The sequence below is a fragment of the Apteryx mantelli genome, chromosome 1 (genome assembly GCF_036417845.1).
Source record: "Apteryx mantelli isolate bAptMan1 chromosome 1, bAptMan1.hap1, whole genome shotgun sequence".
Classification (NCBI taxonomy): domain Eukaryota; kingdom Metazoa; phylum Chordata; class Aves; order Apterygiformes; family Apterygidae; genus Apteryx; species Apteryx mantelli.
In genome coordinates this window covers 215486695-215501967 of record NC_089978.1, presented here as the reverse complement: position 1 = coordinate 215501967, position 15273 = coordinate 215486695, and the positions used below count along the sequence as shown (strand labels likewise).

Sequence of the window (15273 nt, the reverse complement as noted above, 5' to 3'; positions counted from 1 at the left end):
ACTGCTCAAGCCGTTAGGATCAATTGTATGGACTCTGGGTTGGAGTCCGTGGTGCTCTGACAAGCCGTGGTGGATCGTACACAAAGGGCAGAGCCGAAGCCAGTGAAGCGTCCCTGGTGTAAATGCAGTCAGAGCCTGGATCACTGTCCTTTCTCTGCGAAACCAGGCAAAACATGGACTAACTTCTTGTTCTTTGTTTAAAGGGTAATTTTTGCGTGTAGGCAAACCCTCAAAACACACACAGCAACATTTTGCGACAGCCTCTTTTAATCTGTTCCTAACTTCCTGCCGTCATTTCCCTATCGCTGCTAACTACGAGAGTATTTCTGTGTAAACAGAGGCTATTTCTTTCCCAGGCAGCATCCTCTTCCTTTGCCTGTTTCATTTATCCTTTGGCTTAATGATTCATTCGGTTGTTTCACAACTCAGGAACCAAGCGTGAGGTCAGAGGCGCCCGCTGCCATCCCAACGGCAGGAATTAGAAAGGAAGAGCCTGGCTGTGCAGGGAAAGAGCTGCTGTTTATCCCCGAGCATCTAGATAACCAGCGGGCACGAGGAATGAAAGGCAGAGAAAGTTCACGGTAGCTTAATGAGGTTGTGATCAAATATTAACATGGGAAGAGCTGGCTGGAGCGTGGTTGCGGTTCGCTCAGCCTGCTCCTGAGCTGTCTTTTCAGGGAGCTATGTAGAAGAGCAGAATAATTTACTAGTGGAAGAAAAAAAAAAGGGAAGGAAAGTGTTCTGGTTCTTTTTATGTTCCGTATAAATAAAATATGACCCTTTGGTTGGTGGACTTTGAGCTGTAAGCTTGTTGGACGAGCTCTGGGCTGGGATGTCTGTTGGACAAAGCCGGTGCTTTGGGAGGTGTTTTTGGTGAAAAGGAGCAGAGCGATTTGCTGCTCTTAATCAGGGCAACGCTCTGTCTTGTCCAGTTCCTCGTTATTAACTCCAGTAATGAGTGGAGGAACAGGAGAGCGGTCCCAGTGCATCAGAGCAAAGGTCCAGGCCAGGAGCTTGGCTGAATGACCAAGAGCAAATGCTGAGAAAAGTGTGTGGGAACAAAAAAGCCTACATGGTGCTGCCAGTAATGTTTTCCTGGCCTCTTCCCAGTCAGGTCCGGGTGCTTCTGAGGAAGATGCGAGTGTGCAAGAAATAATAGACTGTTACGGAATAAGCTAACGAAGGAGAGGCACTGGCCACTCCTGGCAAACAGTGCCTGGCTTCTCTGATGAGGTTTCTATAGCCTTTATTTGTGTTCTCCTCGCTGGGGTAACCGTGGGGAGGCTGCTACGAAGGCAGATGTTTGGACTTGCATTTTAACCCTATTCTTGGGCTTTCGTGATTACCCGTGGTGGTTTGTTTTGTGGAGTAATTCAGTGTACATAGAAACATTCTGCAACGGCTTCCCTGTCTGAGTCACCAGCGAGCGAGCGGTGAGCGGATGCTCTGGGCTGCCTTTCGGAGAGGACTGCAGTGGAGGCCCTGACCTCTTGTGGTGGCTGAGGAGCTGAGAGTGCTCTTGGCACTAGTTGTGTAATTTAGTCCTGAGAACACCATGGACTTTGTGTGAATTAAGTCTGCAAAAACTCCAGAAAGGGGAAAAGTGCCACTGATGGAATCATACATCAAATTAGCAGCAGAGCCAAGAACAGGACCTTCTGGTTTTCAACCTATGTTCGTGTCTCTGCTACACTATGGTTCTTTATTAAAATTGTTGTATTTGATAAGACTGTAATATTTTGCGTGAATGTGAATGTCTGCATGTGTTCGTAAGGCAATGAAAGATGCTAAAAGCGCCATTGCTGTCGTTAACAGTAACAGCTATCAAAACCCCCCAGAAGAACTAGACGCAGTGGTAACATTTCAGTTAACAGCTTCCCGCAGATATGACACGACTTAAAACCAGGGTTTTTCTTTTCTTCCTTCAGGGGTGCATTCTCTGAAGTTGTTTTGGCTGAAGAGAGAGCTAGCGGGAAGCTATTTGCAGTCAAGTGCATTCCCAAGAAGGCACTGAAAGGAAAGGAAAGCAGCATAGAGAATGAAATTGCGGTCCTCAGAAAGTAAGTATCAAACCTTCATTTCTCCTTCTTTGCTTTGATTAGATTCCTGCATTTAGGGAACAGGAACCCTGACTGGCAACTGGGACTGACAGGTTGTTCAGCCCATCACAGGCAGACAGATCACCTGAGTTTAACTGATGCTGAAAATGGTTTGAGAAATGCTCCATTTTTCTTTTTTATTAACACAGTCAGATGACCTTATCCATTAATAATACCTGCAGTTGTGTCACTGGCTTTGAGGGGAGCAAAGTCAGGGTTATTATTTCCAGCTGCTCTAAAACAGTCTATACACAACTTGACCTAAAACTAACTAGACATAATACAGACTATTTTACGTGATGGTGGCAGTCTATATCATGCACTCTGTTCCTAGGGGGACTTCTTGCCCCAGCTCTTGGTCATACAGGAGCTGATGGCTGATCATCTGAGCACCATGTGATAAAACTGGTCCTAAACCTTTAAAGCTGACCTGATCCTAAACCTTTAAAGCTGACTAGATATCTCTGCACTAAATGCTCAGACAACCTAAGCCAAAGGAGCAGGTTTGAGAGCAAGCTCAGCTGTCCCAGTAGGCAGAAGGGATTCTTTTCAACAGGGTAGCATGGGTTCCAAAATAGCTACAAGCATCTGTTCCAGGTGCCTTTTCAGGACCTATGTCAGGTCAGAATAACGTAAACCCGATAATGAATCTCAAACAAACTTCATTTGGGCAGAAGAGCAGGGTAAAGTTGCATCAGGGAGGAGATCAGTAGAGAAAGAAATACATTTTAAGAAAGGATGTTGCACGCATTTAAGCAGTATATGACTTGCTGTGTAGTGTTACTGAAAACCCGTCGTAAGGCTCAACCATTGCCGAATCCATAACCAGGCAATAGCAGCCAGTAATTGGCAGTCTGAAACAGTCTTTGTGTGGAACCATCCCCAGATACTCACATGCTGACATAGGAGTGGCAATTTTGCATGCAGTGAAGATTGCCATGCGTAAACCTTGACCCTAAGATAAGAGAGCAGAGAAATCCTTTAGGTCATTTGTTGCTTCTATATTGTGCAGAATTTCTGTTCTCTGCAAACGATTTACTGAGAAAACAGGAGGCAGCACCCTGGCTGTGCTATTCAAACAGTAAGGGCAAAAGAGTGAGTGGGTGGAAAATTCCTTATTTTTTGTACAATTAGATCTACTTGGTCTCTTGCCTGATGCATGTAAGGACCATAAGAGAGATTTTTCCATTTTTATCTCCTGATGTGTCCTACATAGCTATTGCTAACACAAAGTTCAGATGTCTTTGTATTTTATTCTCAAAAGTCTTTGCTAGCAGTCACAGTATTGAATTTGTATGTGCTGCTAAGGAAACACTTACAAAATAACAAAAAACCTGGATCTGCCCACAGTTGAGGAGAGGAGATGATATCAACCTGTCTCTCTGTTCAATGAATTTTCTGCTTTAAGAGTTAATAGTAGAAGTAGCTTTGAAAGAGGTGGAATAGGTCCTGAGCAGCTGTTGCTAAGCTCCAAAGGTATCCAAGTGTGCTGCTTTTGTTTCTGGTAGCTTAATGCTGAGTGGGGACGGCTAGTGTGTGTCTAATGACTGGGCAGGATGCCACAGCCCTGGGCTGACCTGTGTGACTGTGAAGAGCAGTATCTGTAACAAGCCACGCACCGAACCAGCCAATTTTGAAGAGGATGTGTGCAAAGGATGCCTGATGTTAAGACTTTGTTGCTGTTCCATGAGAGGAGTGCACAGAGCAATAGAGGATGGATGCAACCAGGCGTTGATCCTGGTCTCCTTATTCATTCTTGCATTATACCTTTGGAGGGTGCTTAAACCCATAGGGATAAAAGTCTCCAAAAACACCCTGTCCAGCTGAAATAGAAGCAAACTCCTTGTGTCCTCTTAAGAGAAGGTTCTCGTCTGCTACTGGCCTTTTCCCTCCTACTTTCAATCATGAGATTTTGGTCTTTTTCCTGGTGAGGTGTTTACTTTCTGGCAGATATCTGTTGAGTGCTGTGAAATGCAACAGTTCCTGAGTTCCCTTGGTTGTCTGTCAAACAGGTGTCAGGGAATCATGAATGTACTCACTGCTGCCTTTGCCAGCTCTCTGGTGAGCTGCTTGTCCCCCTGTGTGTGATGAGCAGGTTTTTAGTGGCAGTCAGAGATTGTGCTGACCATGTCCAGAACTGATGCACACAAGTATCACACATGCTTTGCACCCTCAGACTGCTCTAGAGGAGGTTTGTCCCCGTGTCAGTACTGCTAAATCCTCTAGATCTGGCAGAATCAATATAGAGAGGAGTTTGGATGATGCTATGTGTTGAAGTAGTATTTTAAATAACATTTTTAAAATTTATGATTAAGCATCTGTTCATAGAGTACTATAGGAAATAGAACCTGGTGGTGAAAGCATGAATCCAATGACCAGAACTCTTGGATCCCCTCTCACTTCTGCTGTTGACTTCCCTGTGTGACCTAAAATATCCTGTGTCTTAATTTACCCAGTTGTAGTTAGCGCAACTTAATATTTATTGTCTGTGAAACAATGGAGACCTTTAAATAAAAAGTTCTACCTGCAGTTCATTTTGCAGTCCTTTCTCATATCTGCAGACCCAGGAGTCTTCCTTCGCACGAAGGGAAGCTTCTGGGCTGGACTTCTGCTACAAAATCACTAGAGCATCCTGTCAGTCGTCTGTGTGTCTCAGATGTCAACAAAAAGTTACTGGAAGTACTAAACAAATATTCTGTATCGGGGAAGGTCAGCAGCCCCCACGTGAAATACATGGAAGGTAGAAGACTTTATCTTTTGGATTCTTTCTGTCTGTGGGCTGGGGCGCTGTTGCTGCCAAAACAAAATGACACATTTTAGAAGCGATGTTCTGCTAACAGAGGAGCTAGCTGCCAGCCAACTGATCTGCATGTTTGTGTGAGTGCCAGAGTGAATCATGCACACTCGATCATTTTATTTTTCCAGCCATGGCCAACAAATCTGTTCTTAAAAAAGAAAAAAGACGGAAGAGCCGTTAAGTCAATATTTACGCCTAGCAACCTTAACAGGGTTCTTCCAATATGGACTCTTTTGTTTCCAGTGGAAATCCATGGCAACATTCCCCGAAGACTTGGATGGGGTGGGGACAGAGCAGGGAAAGAGCTTACGGCTGAACACAGTACCAGGAGAGAGCAAGTCTGCAGTTAATCTGGGAGCCTCAGCCCAACAAATTCCTTCAGCCCCATCTCAGCAAAGTATTTAAGCATGTGCCTAATTTTAGACTGTAATTCATCCCAGTGAAATCAGTGAGTAGTTTGAACTCACCTTGCTTAACTCAGGCCTGTAAGGATACTGCAGAGAAGGGTGAAGATGCCGTTAGGTGCCTGTGTTCAGTAGTACACCAGGAGGGGAATTCTCTTGGTCTTCAGTCAGTATCTAGATTATGCCCTGATGCACAAGGATTGTTATTTCTTGCAATTAATTGCATGCTGCTTGCATCTAGCTGGACACAGTGCAAAATGTTGCATTTCATCACAGCATCAGGTGAGAAACTGAGCTGCATCATTGGTAGGCTGCTCAGTGATTTCTCTCTTCTGCAACGGAAAGCATGTGCTGTGTTTTAGAATCAGGTAGAGGAAGAAAACTGGATCTCCTAGGTAGGACTGTCACACATCCCTTAACTGCCTGTGGGGAACTGTAGCACATGCTCACCCTTAGGTTGCACAAACTCTTTCTGACCTGAGATGGAAAGTAAAAGGTGTGGGGACTTTCAGATCCTGCTCAGGAAGCAACTGCTTTCTGTTTTTAAGCAGAAAGGTAAATTCAGTCCCTTCCATTGTTTGCTGTAGAATAGCGGAAATTTCTTCCACGTATGGTAATTGTGCAGGTGTGAACACGCTGAAAGATGAATCGGCTGTTAGACTGGTTCCTAAAGGCAGTAGGTGGTGTGAAAAGTTGGACTGCGGAGAAGCACCAGTTTGAGACTCTAGTTAAATAGAAAATAGCAACCTTGGAAGAGGCAGACAAAGCAAAATGTGCCTGATTTCTTCTGGGCCGCACCGCTGCTAATCACAAGGAACTTTCTAGCTGGTGGTATGCTGCCGGTATAATACCTGCACCATCATACAGATCCGGTGCTGAGTCAAAACAAAGTCAGGGGAGGAAGAGTAAACTGCGTCCAGCTCTGCACCCAGGTGCACTGATAACTTAATAGCAGTGATGTGCACAAGTAGGTGTGCTTGAAACGAATACTCTTTAGCTAACAAATCGTACTCTGCATTAGCTAGTCTCCACTGAACAGGGGTTTTTCAAATCTCTTACAAACTGTTGAGTTATCTGCTCCTCTCACCTCCTCTTCTCCTCTGGGAGAGACACCATTAAATTCTTTATTACAAATCATAGCCATGCCTAATTGCAGACTGAAGCCATTTTTCCTGTGAAGCAACATGATCAAACTGTTTCTAAGCAGGTCAGCTGAAATTCTGCCAGCGCTTTCTGTTCCCTTTTCCTTAGAAGACCTGGGGACCGGTTATTTAGGCAGTGATTCATGCCCAGACGATTGCCATCTCCTCATATGCCCGCACCTATAGCCGGGAGCTGCTGCTGTAATAGGCAGAGGTGGGGAGGCAGCCTCCCGTGAAGTCTGGGAGGCTTCACCAGGACATGCTCATCGCAAAAACAAGTGAAAAACAGCAATGAAAAATCTTCCTAAAATGGATGGAAGTGTGGGCATTCTTGGTCTCCCATAAATCAGATGATGGTCAGAGGGGCTCAGCCCATCGCTCCAACCCAAGGGGTAGCACCATTCCTGATAGACACCATTTAAGGGGACACTCTTGATAGCAAATGTGGAAAAATCACCCCTTCCGTGTATTTTCAAAAGTTGTATTCTTTTGCTCCTTTTTGGTAGCCCATTGACAAGCTCTCCCTAAAACCTCTCTGTCCTGAGTTTCTCTCTGTAGGAGTTTATCTGCCTGATAACCTTCAGGAAGATGAATCCAAAGTTAGTTTTGAAACACGTTGCCTCCTATTAAACTCTTCTGTGTAATTGAACTCGGAATCAAAGGCTACATTAGTTCTGAGTAAAACTGGTCATGCAGAAGTTTAATGTGGCTTAACATAAATTCAGGCATTTAATTAATTCAGATTAACATTCCTGCGTGACTTTGTGGGGCCAGGTCCTGCTATTCAAGCCACAGCTGACTCTCTGAGCTAAAAATTACCCCCCTTGAAGACCGGGGTAGTCACATATTCACCCAGTTTGGAGGCTCTGTAGGTGCCCACCAACACTCTCCTGCGGTAATTATTTAACCATTAAATGTCACGCTTTTGGAGTACAGGGCCTGTCTAATTGAGCAGAAGCGCTCAGATCCTGTCTTGATAAGCGTTAGCCTAAAAGCGGTGGTAAGTAGATTGTGTAGCTTGGTATACCAAGATGTATGGGATTGGGTTTAAGGGGTTAATAACTAATTTCCTCTTTGCTCCACAGCAGTAAGAGCTCTTTTCCTTTAATGAAATGGATGGTTAGGCAAAAAAAAATTGGCATCTCTGCCTGTCAGGTAACATTATTTCTCTGAAGCTGTGCTTACCCTATAGACAAAACAAGCTTGCTGGCTTTTTTTTCCCTCCGTGAAGCGAGAAATGAAGAGACAGCTGGTTGTTGTATTAAGTAATCACTTTCAGAGGAAGTTTTTATGTAGATTTACTTGTTAAAACCTGGCTTGCTCATGCGGTTGCTGTTGCGCTGGGTTGACAGCAGGCTGACGCTCGCCCTCCCCGCACCGGCGTGGTTAAAGCACCGCTGAGTGCAAATGCAGGGCATCCCGCCAGCCGGCTCCTCGTCCGCGGACTCCCTCCGAAGGGCGCATGGACGGCGTGGGGGCACCGCGCGCGGGGGGACGGCTGCAGGCGAGCAGCGCGGCTCCGCCGGCACCCGCTGGCTCGGCCGGCAGAGACCTGGGCTGCCAAATGGAGGAAAGCAGGGGCGAGTGCTGGGGGTCGGCATTGGATGTATTCATGTCATTTATTCCTTATTGTATGCATTCCATTTAACTTACATGCTGTTCATTTAACTTATATTCTGTTCATTTATCTACCTGGTGCTAGCACACGCAAACATCAGGCATGCACCAAGAGCTTGTAGCACCTACACTAAATGCATTTTTGCTGTGGTTATAAGTCACTTGTGGTCCCCTTAATGATGTTGATGTTAGTGCTCGAAGAGTAGGGCCCTCCCAAGAACTTATCAGTGGACATCCCCCATGGATGGACTTCAGCGTTGCCCTTGTGCATCTTCTGGTCAGACCTGGGTGCCCCTCCAAGTACCCTGTTAGGAAATATTCCTGCTCGCCAGGACTTTTGGGCTTCCCTTGGAGCCAGACTTACTGCTGGGCACCATCTCAGGGATTGCTGCTAGAGAGGCGGATTAGGGATGGAAAGGAGCCAAATCTGAGAAACGCTGCAGGAGAGGGGGACATCTGGGCATGCCTCAAGGCTGGCATCTGCTTTAGACCACAGTATCATCTCCTGAATCAAGGAGATGCAGACTGGCTGAATTGCCCTTCTTCTGTTTCAGGCAAGAGTGAATCGGACCTTATATATATATATATGGCACAGGGCACAGGACACCTCTGCCTTGGCACTAGCATTTGGCTTCTTGTTAAGCAGCTCCATTTGCTGCAAATATTCATTACAAATATGTGAAACCTGAATCAGTGCTAACTCCATTTTTGATCGCTGACATGCTGGAAACTTTGCAGAGGAAAACATAGCCACCCAGGACTGCCTGGATCATATTTCATGCTAGATTAGATGTAAGCAGATGTAGGGAAGCAGATCAAAGCGTTTTAAAATTCCTAAAATACATTAAACGAGAAAGAAAAATCACGTCCGAAATAGTAAACACAAACAAAATTCCATATATCTTCTCTGGTTTTACAGTTTCATTTACATTCAGTGTGCTCGGTAATAGCTTTAGTGAGAGTGCGTGACATTTCTGGGTTTGAACCTGCCTTAATGCTATGTGTATGTAGACCATTGTGTTCCTTTAAATAGGTTATAGTGTGCTAAGTCATTTCAGCATGCTTGCTGGATGGCAATACAGCTGTCCTTCGTTCTGCGGAGTGATGGTTTATCAAATCTCCCTTACGTAACTGTTCTTCTTCAAGGCCAGCTCATACCCTGAACTCAACTAAGAAATGGCTTATCCTGGGAGGAGGAGGGGGGGTCAGAGGGGAGGAAAGCACATTGTAGCTCAGAGCTCCAGCTTGAAAAATAATCAATGTGTTATGGAAGAAACAGCTGCTTTCTGGAATAGTTGTTCCCAGATGCTTTTAAATCTGTGGAGTGGATTTTTCTGCCTTAGTTAGAGTCTTCCTTCTGTGCCTAATGTGTGTTTTATGTGGGCCCAGTCCTGTGGATAGCTGAGGTCCTTTCGAAGGGTCTAGCTAAAGAATAAGAACGTTGCCTTATTTTCCTGTGTTTATTACTCAGGAAGATGGTTATAATTGCATTTCAGTGATACTAGTATCCGACTGTATGTGCTGTTGTCTGTTAGCGAAGAGGAAAGAATTATTAAGATGCATAAAGACGTTTTAATAAGATCTGACAGCTTGATTAATGACTCAGCTTTTTATCTGGATGCATAAGGTCTGTCTCTGTTCCGCCCACATGTTTAAAGCTAAAAGAGCTGTCTTATTTGCAACTGTGTGCCTTCAGCTTGGGATTACGTAGCTCACAGAAGTGAAGGTCAACCAGTCTTTATACGGGAGGACACACATCTGTGAGAAGAGCCCAACCCACGGTGGACGTGGGGAGTTACAGGCTGCAACGCTGCTGTCTGAAGCAGCACTGCAACGTAGTGTTTGGAGGATGCAGCTTTTTGGGTAATAGCAGGGAAGGCATTTTTGCCAGTGCTTGAAGCCCAGATCTTCAAGGACGTTTCAGTGCCTAACAGCCACTGAAGGTCTAGGCCAAGGTGGCTTTGTTAGTCAAAATACTTTGTTTTTTTACCAAATTCATCATAGGTGATCTGGAATATTTTGTCCAAAAGGAAGTTTTCTTCCATGAAAGTCATTTCTTTATTTGGGAAAAGTATAAAAGGCTATTTAATGGTCTCATTTGCAAAGTGAAGGGGCCTTGTCAAAACACTTGTCAACGTATTGCATTTTATCTGTCTCTTTTAACTTAATCCTGAGATATTGACTGAATGAATTCAATGTTTTATACTAAAAGGTTTGGAGACAGTTGGCTTCTAACCACAAAATGACCATATTTTAATGGTGGGTAAATTATTTAGGCACACAGTCCAACCACCTGAATGCTTATTGCTTTATCTCACTTTTATACTATTAAAATCTGTGGCATTAATTCATATGACACTGGAGTGTCTGAGTGGTGAATTAGGCGTATAATTTGCAAAGCCCTGCATGAAGTAAAACAGGGAAACCGAAGGTAGGATTCAACTGGCCAGATGGAAATATCCTCAAGGGAAGCACCTGTGTCTGGTGCAAATCTTGCTTGCTGTGGAAATCATCAATATGCATTTCTCAGGGGATCACAAGGTATGGGAAGAAAATCAAAGTATTCCAGAAATGTCAGTTCAAGAGGGTAGAAACAGAAATCTTGTCAGAAATGACAGTTTCCACGAGCACTCTTTGTCCAAAGCAGTTCTTTGCTCTTAGCAGTGTGCTGAAGGGCTTTATGAATACACGTTGCCATATTTTAGCCCTACATTCTATCAAGTTAGATCAGTAGCATTATCAGTGGATCAGTTTTTCTGATGTGTGACCCAAGTGTGGATTTAATTAATAAATCAATTATTATTTGGCCAACTAATTTTACAGCTACATATCAATCCAGTCTTATAGTGCTTTCTCATATAAAACTTTGTTTTCAGTAGGAGTATTGAAGAAAAAAACAGTTGGTAAAAAATCTGTGCGTACTGACTGTGTATTTCAACCAAGAAAGAAGTACAGGAGACTCATTTACTTTATGCCCTAGTGCTCAGTTTGACCAAGGAAATGGTGATGACATTTTTGTTATGAATTAAAAATTTAGTATTGATTTTTTTTGATCAAAAATTCAATTTTTTTTTATTGAGCCTTATATTCATTATGCATGGGCTTAACCGGAATAGATCGTTTTACTCTGGACTGAAAGTGGTCGTACGAGGGGGCTGTACATCTACAACTATAGGATTTTAAGCCTATGAATTAAACCAGTTTTCAAAGTAAAGCCTAATATTTTCCTTAATGGCATCCATGCCTCTGTGTTTCTGGTTATCAGATATATTACCAGTTCTTAAACTTCTGTAAGTGCAGAAATTTATGGGTTTGTTTTAATACTATATTAGTATTAGTACTAATTAGTACTATTAGTACAATATTACTGTATTAGTAACTGGACTGTGAAATCATTTCCCAAAGGAAATGTGGCAGCTAGCTTTTACTTTGCCAGATATTTTATCAAATTAAAATTATGGAGGGACATTAAACAGGAACATTATTGCCTCCTTTACTTCCTCAGGAGCTGCTTTTTTCCAGGAGAGCAGACATGGGTGAATCAAACTTCTCAGAAACAGTCTGTTCCTTTTTGAAGGCATTTAAGAAAATACTCCAGCTGAATTCATTTCTTTTTCTTTAAAGTTCATTGGAAAACTTCAAAAAGGAACATTAGCAAAAAGTGTTAGCAAATAAATCAGGATTTGATAGCTGCCTAGCGAATGAGAAACGACTGACGTACGCCTCACGGCGAAGCGTGCAAGCTATGTGTATGCACACCAGCGCTGCCTCCTCCTGAGTTCAGTCCAAAACTTCTATATATAATCTGTTTGTTTCCCCCAAAACGGAATAGCAGCCTGCTTCAGATATCTTCATACCTTTGTGATATCTGCTGTCTTGACTGACGCATCAGGGATTAAACCGCGACCGTTTTGGACTTAAAAATATGCGTCTTTACAGCTTCAGCTGAACAGCCAATCTCTCAGCTGGCAACTTGAGCAGACTCAGACCTTTGCGGACTGGGCACTGGGAGCAATGATTAACTCACGCTGACATAATTGTTCGAAAAATGCACATCAGCATGGGATTGTTTTTCAGCCGTTTGAAAATTTTTTTTCCACCCACCAAAGCCAGAAGGGTCCATATGCAGCAGCCGTATTTGGCAGAAAACGTTTTGTCAATAAGTGACTCTCAGGAGCAAAGCAATCTCGTTACTCCCGTGTCTGCTGTAAGCTATGCAATTAGAATGGAAAACGGTGGCTGTTCACAGCTTTTCTCTTAAAAGGAATAATACGGGATGTCTATCTGAAAACACAGAGGAAAGGAGTTTATTTTTTAAATGCTTTATGTGAGTTGCAAATGAGTGACTGTGGCATGATCTGTAGAGGTATATAAATGGCCAATTCTTCCTTTACTAAAGATAAAACATTACTGTATAATAGTGATGTCTGTCTGCTTTCATATCTGCTACAAGTGGATGGTGGGAGGGAAGTTACAAACTGTTGTGAGGTTTTAATCTGTCCCTTCTCTGTTTTTGGGGCACGTGAGAAGATTTCCTTGGAGCAGAGCTGCTATGTCCTTAGCTGTGTTTATGTCTTGAAGGCATTGTCCTTGCCATATACGGTGCACAAAACACATCCAAACCATGTGGCGTTAGCATGGGTAAATGGGTGCTCCCAGTTAACAAACAGAAATGGGTAATATGATCTCATGCTATTCTGGTCAATAGGAAAATTCAAAGTCATTGAACTTGGTTACATGACTCTTCGAGGCTCCCTTGAGACTTTCAGCCCAAACCAAAAGTAGAAAGGAGCCCTAAGCTAGGCTTTCCCATCGGGGTTGCAGGGTTTTACCTTGTGCCGTCATGCAGTGTGCGTGCAGGACTTCACGCTTACCGTACGGCGTGCTTCTGTTTCCAGCGCCTCCAAACTTAAAATAGTAAAAGAGAGGGCCCGAGCCTGTAAAAGCAGATTTACTCTTCCAAAGTTAGTTATTCCACCTTCATGCGAACGTTACGTGGGCACAATGAAGCCAACGCAGACGTACAAAGAAGGCACGATTACGAGCTGGATCCTGCGCTTTCCTGCAGGGATAGTTCTCCCCTGTCTCTGGACGACAGCTGCTTTTCTTGGACTGGAACAGTAGATTTTTATGGTGTTACTGCTGACTTAGGCTGCCCTGGCTGAGCCCAGACTTCACCTGCAGAGGGAGACGCTGACAGAGGCTGACCATACCCAATTCCTATCTCTGCATAGTCCCAGGGCTGTCAACAGAAATCCAAAAGACGGCTCCTGTGCGGGGATGGGGAATGTGGCCTGCAGCTTACGAAGCGGCATTTCTCCTTCTCGGTCTCACTGTCAGCATTAAGTTGTCTGTCCTTCTAGCTCTTGAAAAGACCAGGGCAGAGTTCCCCACCACCCTTCGCAATGAAAAGCTGGGCCTGGCACACAGAGATTTTCTTGGTTCTGATTCACTATTGGGGCCCTGAATTGCTGACTTTGTTTAAAATTCCTTCTCTCATTAGGAGCATGTGTTTCTGATTTTCTTTCTTATGATGACATAGTTTGCACTCTTCCCCAAGAGCTGGGTTCATAATAGAACCAACTATATTTGGAATCACTCTGAATTACTCTTGAAATGGAAGGCTGATGTCAGTATTTCTGGCAGTTTTTCACTGTTTTTTTCCTGCAGTTGAGTATTAAATAACTATTCAAGCTGGGGACACCTATATCAATTTATTGTCATATAATTTGATTGATTGATTGGTTTTATTTTAGTGCTGTCCATGCTTGTAGTGTAGCTGGTATAGGTAAATGTATTAGCAGGCAAATTTGTCAAGGATTTAGTGAATAACAGAAAAGATATGTCCATGAGTGTAGAGTCTTTGCATCACTTTACATACAGGGAAATCTTATATAATTTAGAGACCTGATCGTGTACTGACTTTGTCATGTCCATGTCTCAGGTAGATTTAAGTGGCATTTTTTAAAAGCATTGACACAGGTAGATGGTATCTGAGTCACTGGCTCTCCCTTCATTAGCACTTAGGATCCCTCTCAGCACAGACCAAGACTTTCTATTCAGCTGAAGAAGGTGGGGTAGAAATTAGGCATATTCTAGAGCATCTCAAAATATATGGTTTATAGTCTCTTTAGTATAAGACTGTATTTTTAAACCTTCTGCATAAGGTAGGCTGTGGTATTTCAGCTGCTTATTATAAATAACTCCTGATAACTGGATTTGACTAGTTCCTAGTAGCTAGAAAGGTAGCGGGCTTGATTTGGACTGGTGGGGAGTCTGCTACTGGTCACGGGAACTGTGAAGGTGTTCCCCTATATGCCTTTAGAAAATCACCCTTGCTATTCATGTTTGCCTGGGTTTAACTTCCATTTATTGATTTTTTGTTATGCCTTTCGTAGATGAATTCAAAAATCTTGTGTTCCTTTTGTTTTCTCCCCATAAAGGTACTTGCTGTGTGTGATCAGGTCGTCCGTCTATTTTCAATGAACAGAATTGAATAGGGTTCTTCTTTATAGACACCCTCTGGCACTTGGAGAATATTTTGGTCATTTTTCATGCATACGCTGCTGTTGGAAGTGTTCTCGTGAAACATCATGAATTGTGGGAGATTGATGAGGAAAAAAAACGCATTTACCGAGCTGGCTAATCCAGGAAAGAACACTTGATTTGGCGATAATCCTTTGCTGGATTTTATCTTCGTTTATTAAGTCAGCTCTTCTGTGAGGTTAAGGTAACTGAGAGGAGATGTTGATTCGCAAACTGGGAACTCTCGGTGGAGGGCTTTTGGTGCGGAGATCACATCCTTAACTGCCGTAGGCAATTATTATTAGTAGTATTATAATTTTTTAGGAAAAAGAAAGACTGTAAGCCCAAGAGCTTATTCTTGAAATGGCTTTAAAATAGTGCTTTTCAACTGCTTGAATGTGTAGGTAGCTCATTTTTTCCCAGTGGCAGGGCCAGCTCCTGTGCAGGAGTTTGAAGCTCCCTGGCAGCAGAGATGCTTTTTTAGTTACTGTTCACAGGGGCTGCAAAGGAGCCCGCGAGTCCCTGCGGGTCTGCCCGTCACAGGCGGAAAACCTCCTTTCCGAAGCATGGATGAATGAAAAGGAACTTAAAAACGTGGCAGAGAAAGCAGAAGTTAACAGCTACAGGTTAAAATGAATAGAGCTGAGCCCTGTAGGGTCCCTCCAGTAGCAGCTGAAGAGTTAATAACT

At 43.5% G+C, this 15273-nt stretch overlaps 1 protein-coding gene across 1 annotated transcript in view; it reads left to right on the top strand.

The window, feature by feature from the left end:
• CAMK1D (calcium/calmodulin dependent protein kinase ID) overlaps nt 1-15273 on the top strand; it is a 223781-nt gene that overhangs the window by 91266 nt on the left and 117242 nt on the right. Inside the window, exon 2 of the mRNA XM_067317148.1 lies at nt 1929-2060. Coding sequence (XP_067173249.1) covers nt 1929-2060 — 132 coding nt within the window. The remainder of the gene's footprint in view (nt 1-1928; nt 2061-15273) is intronic.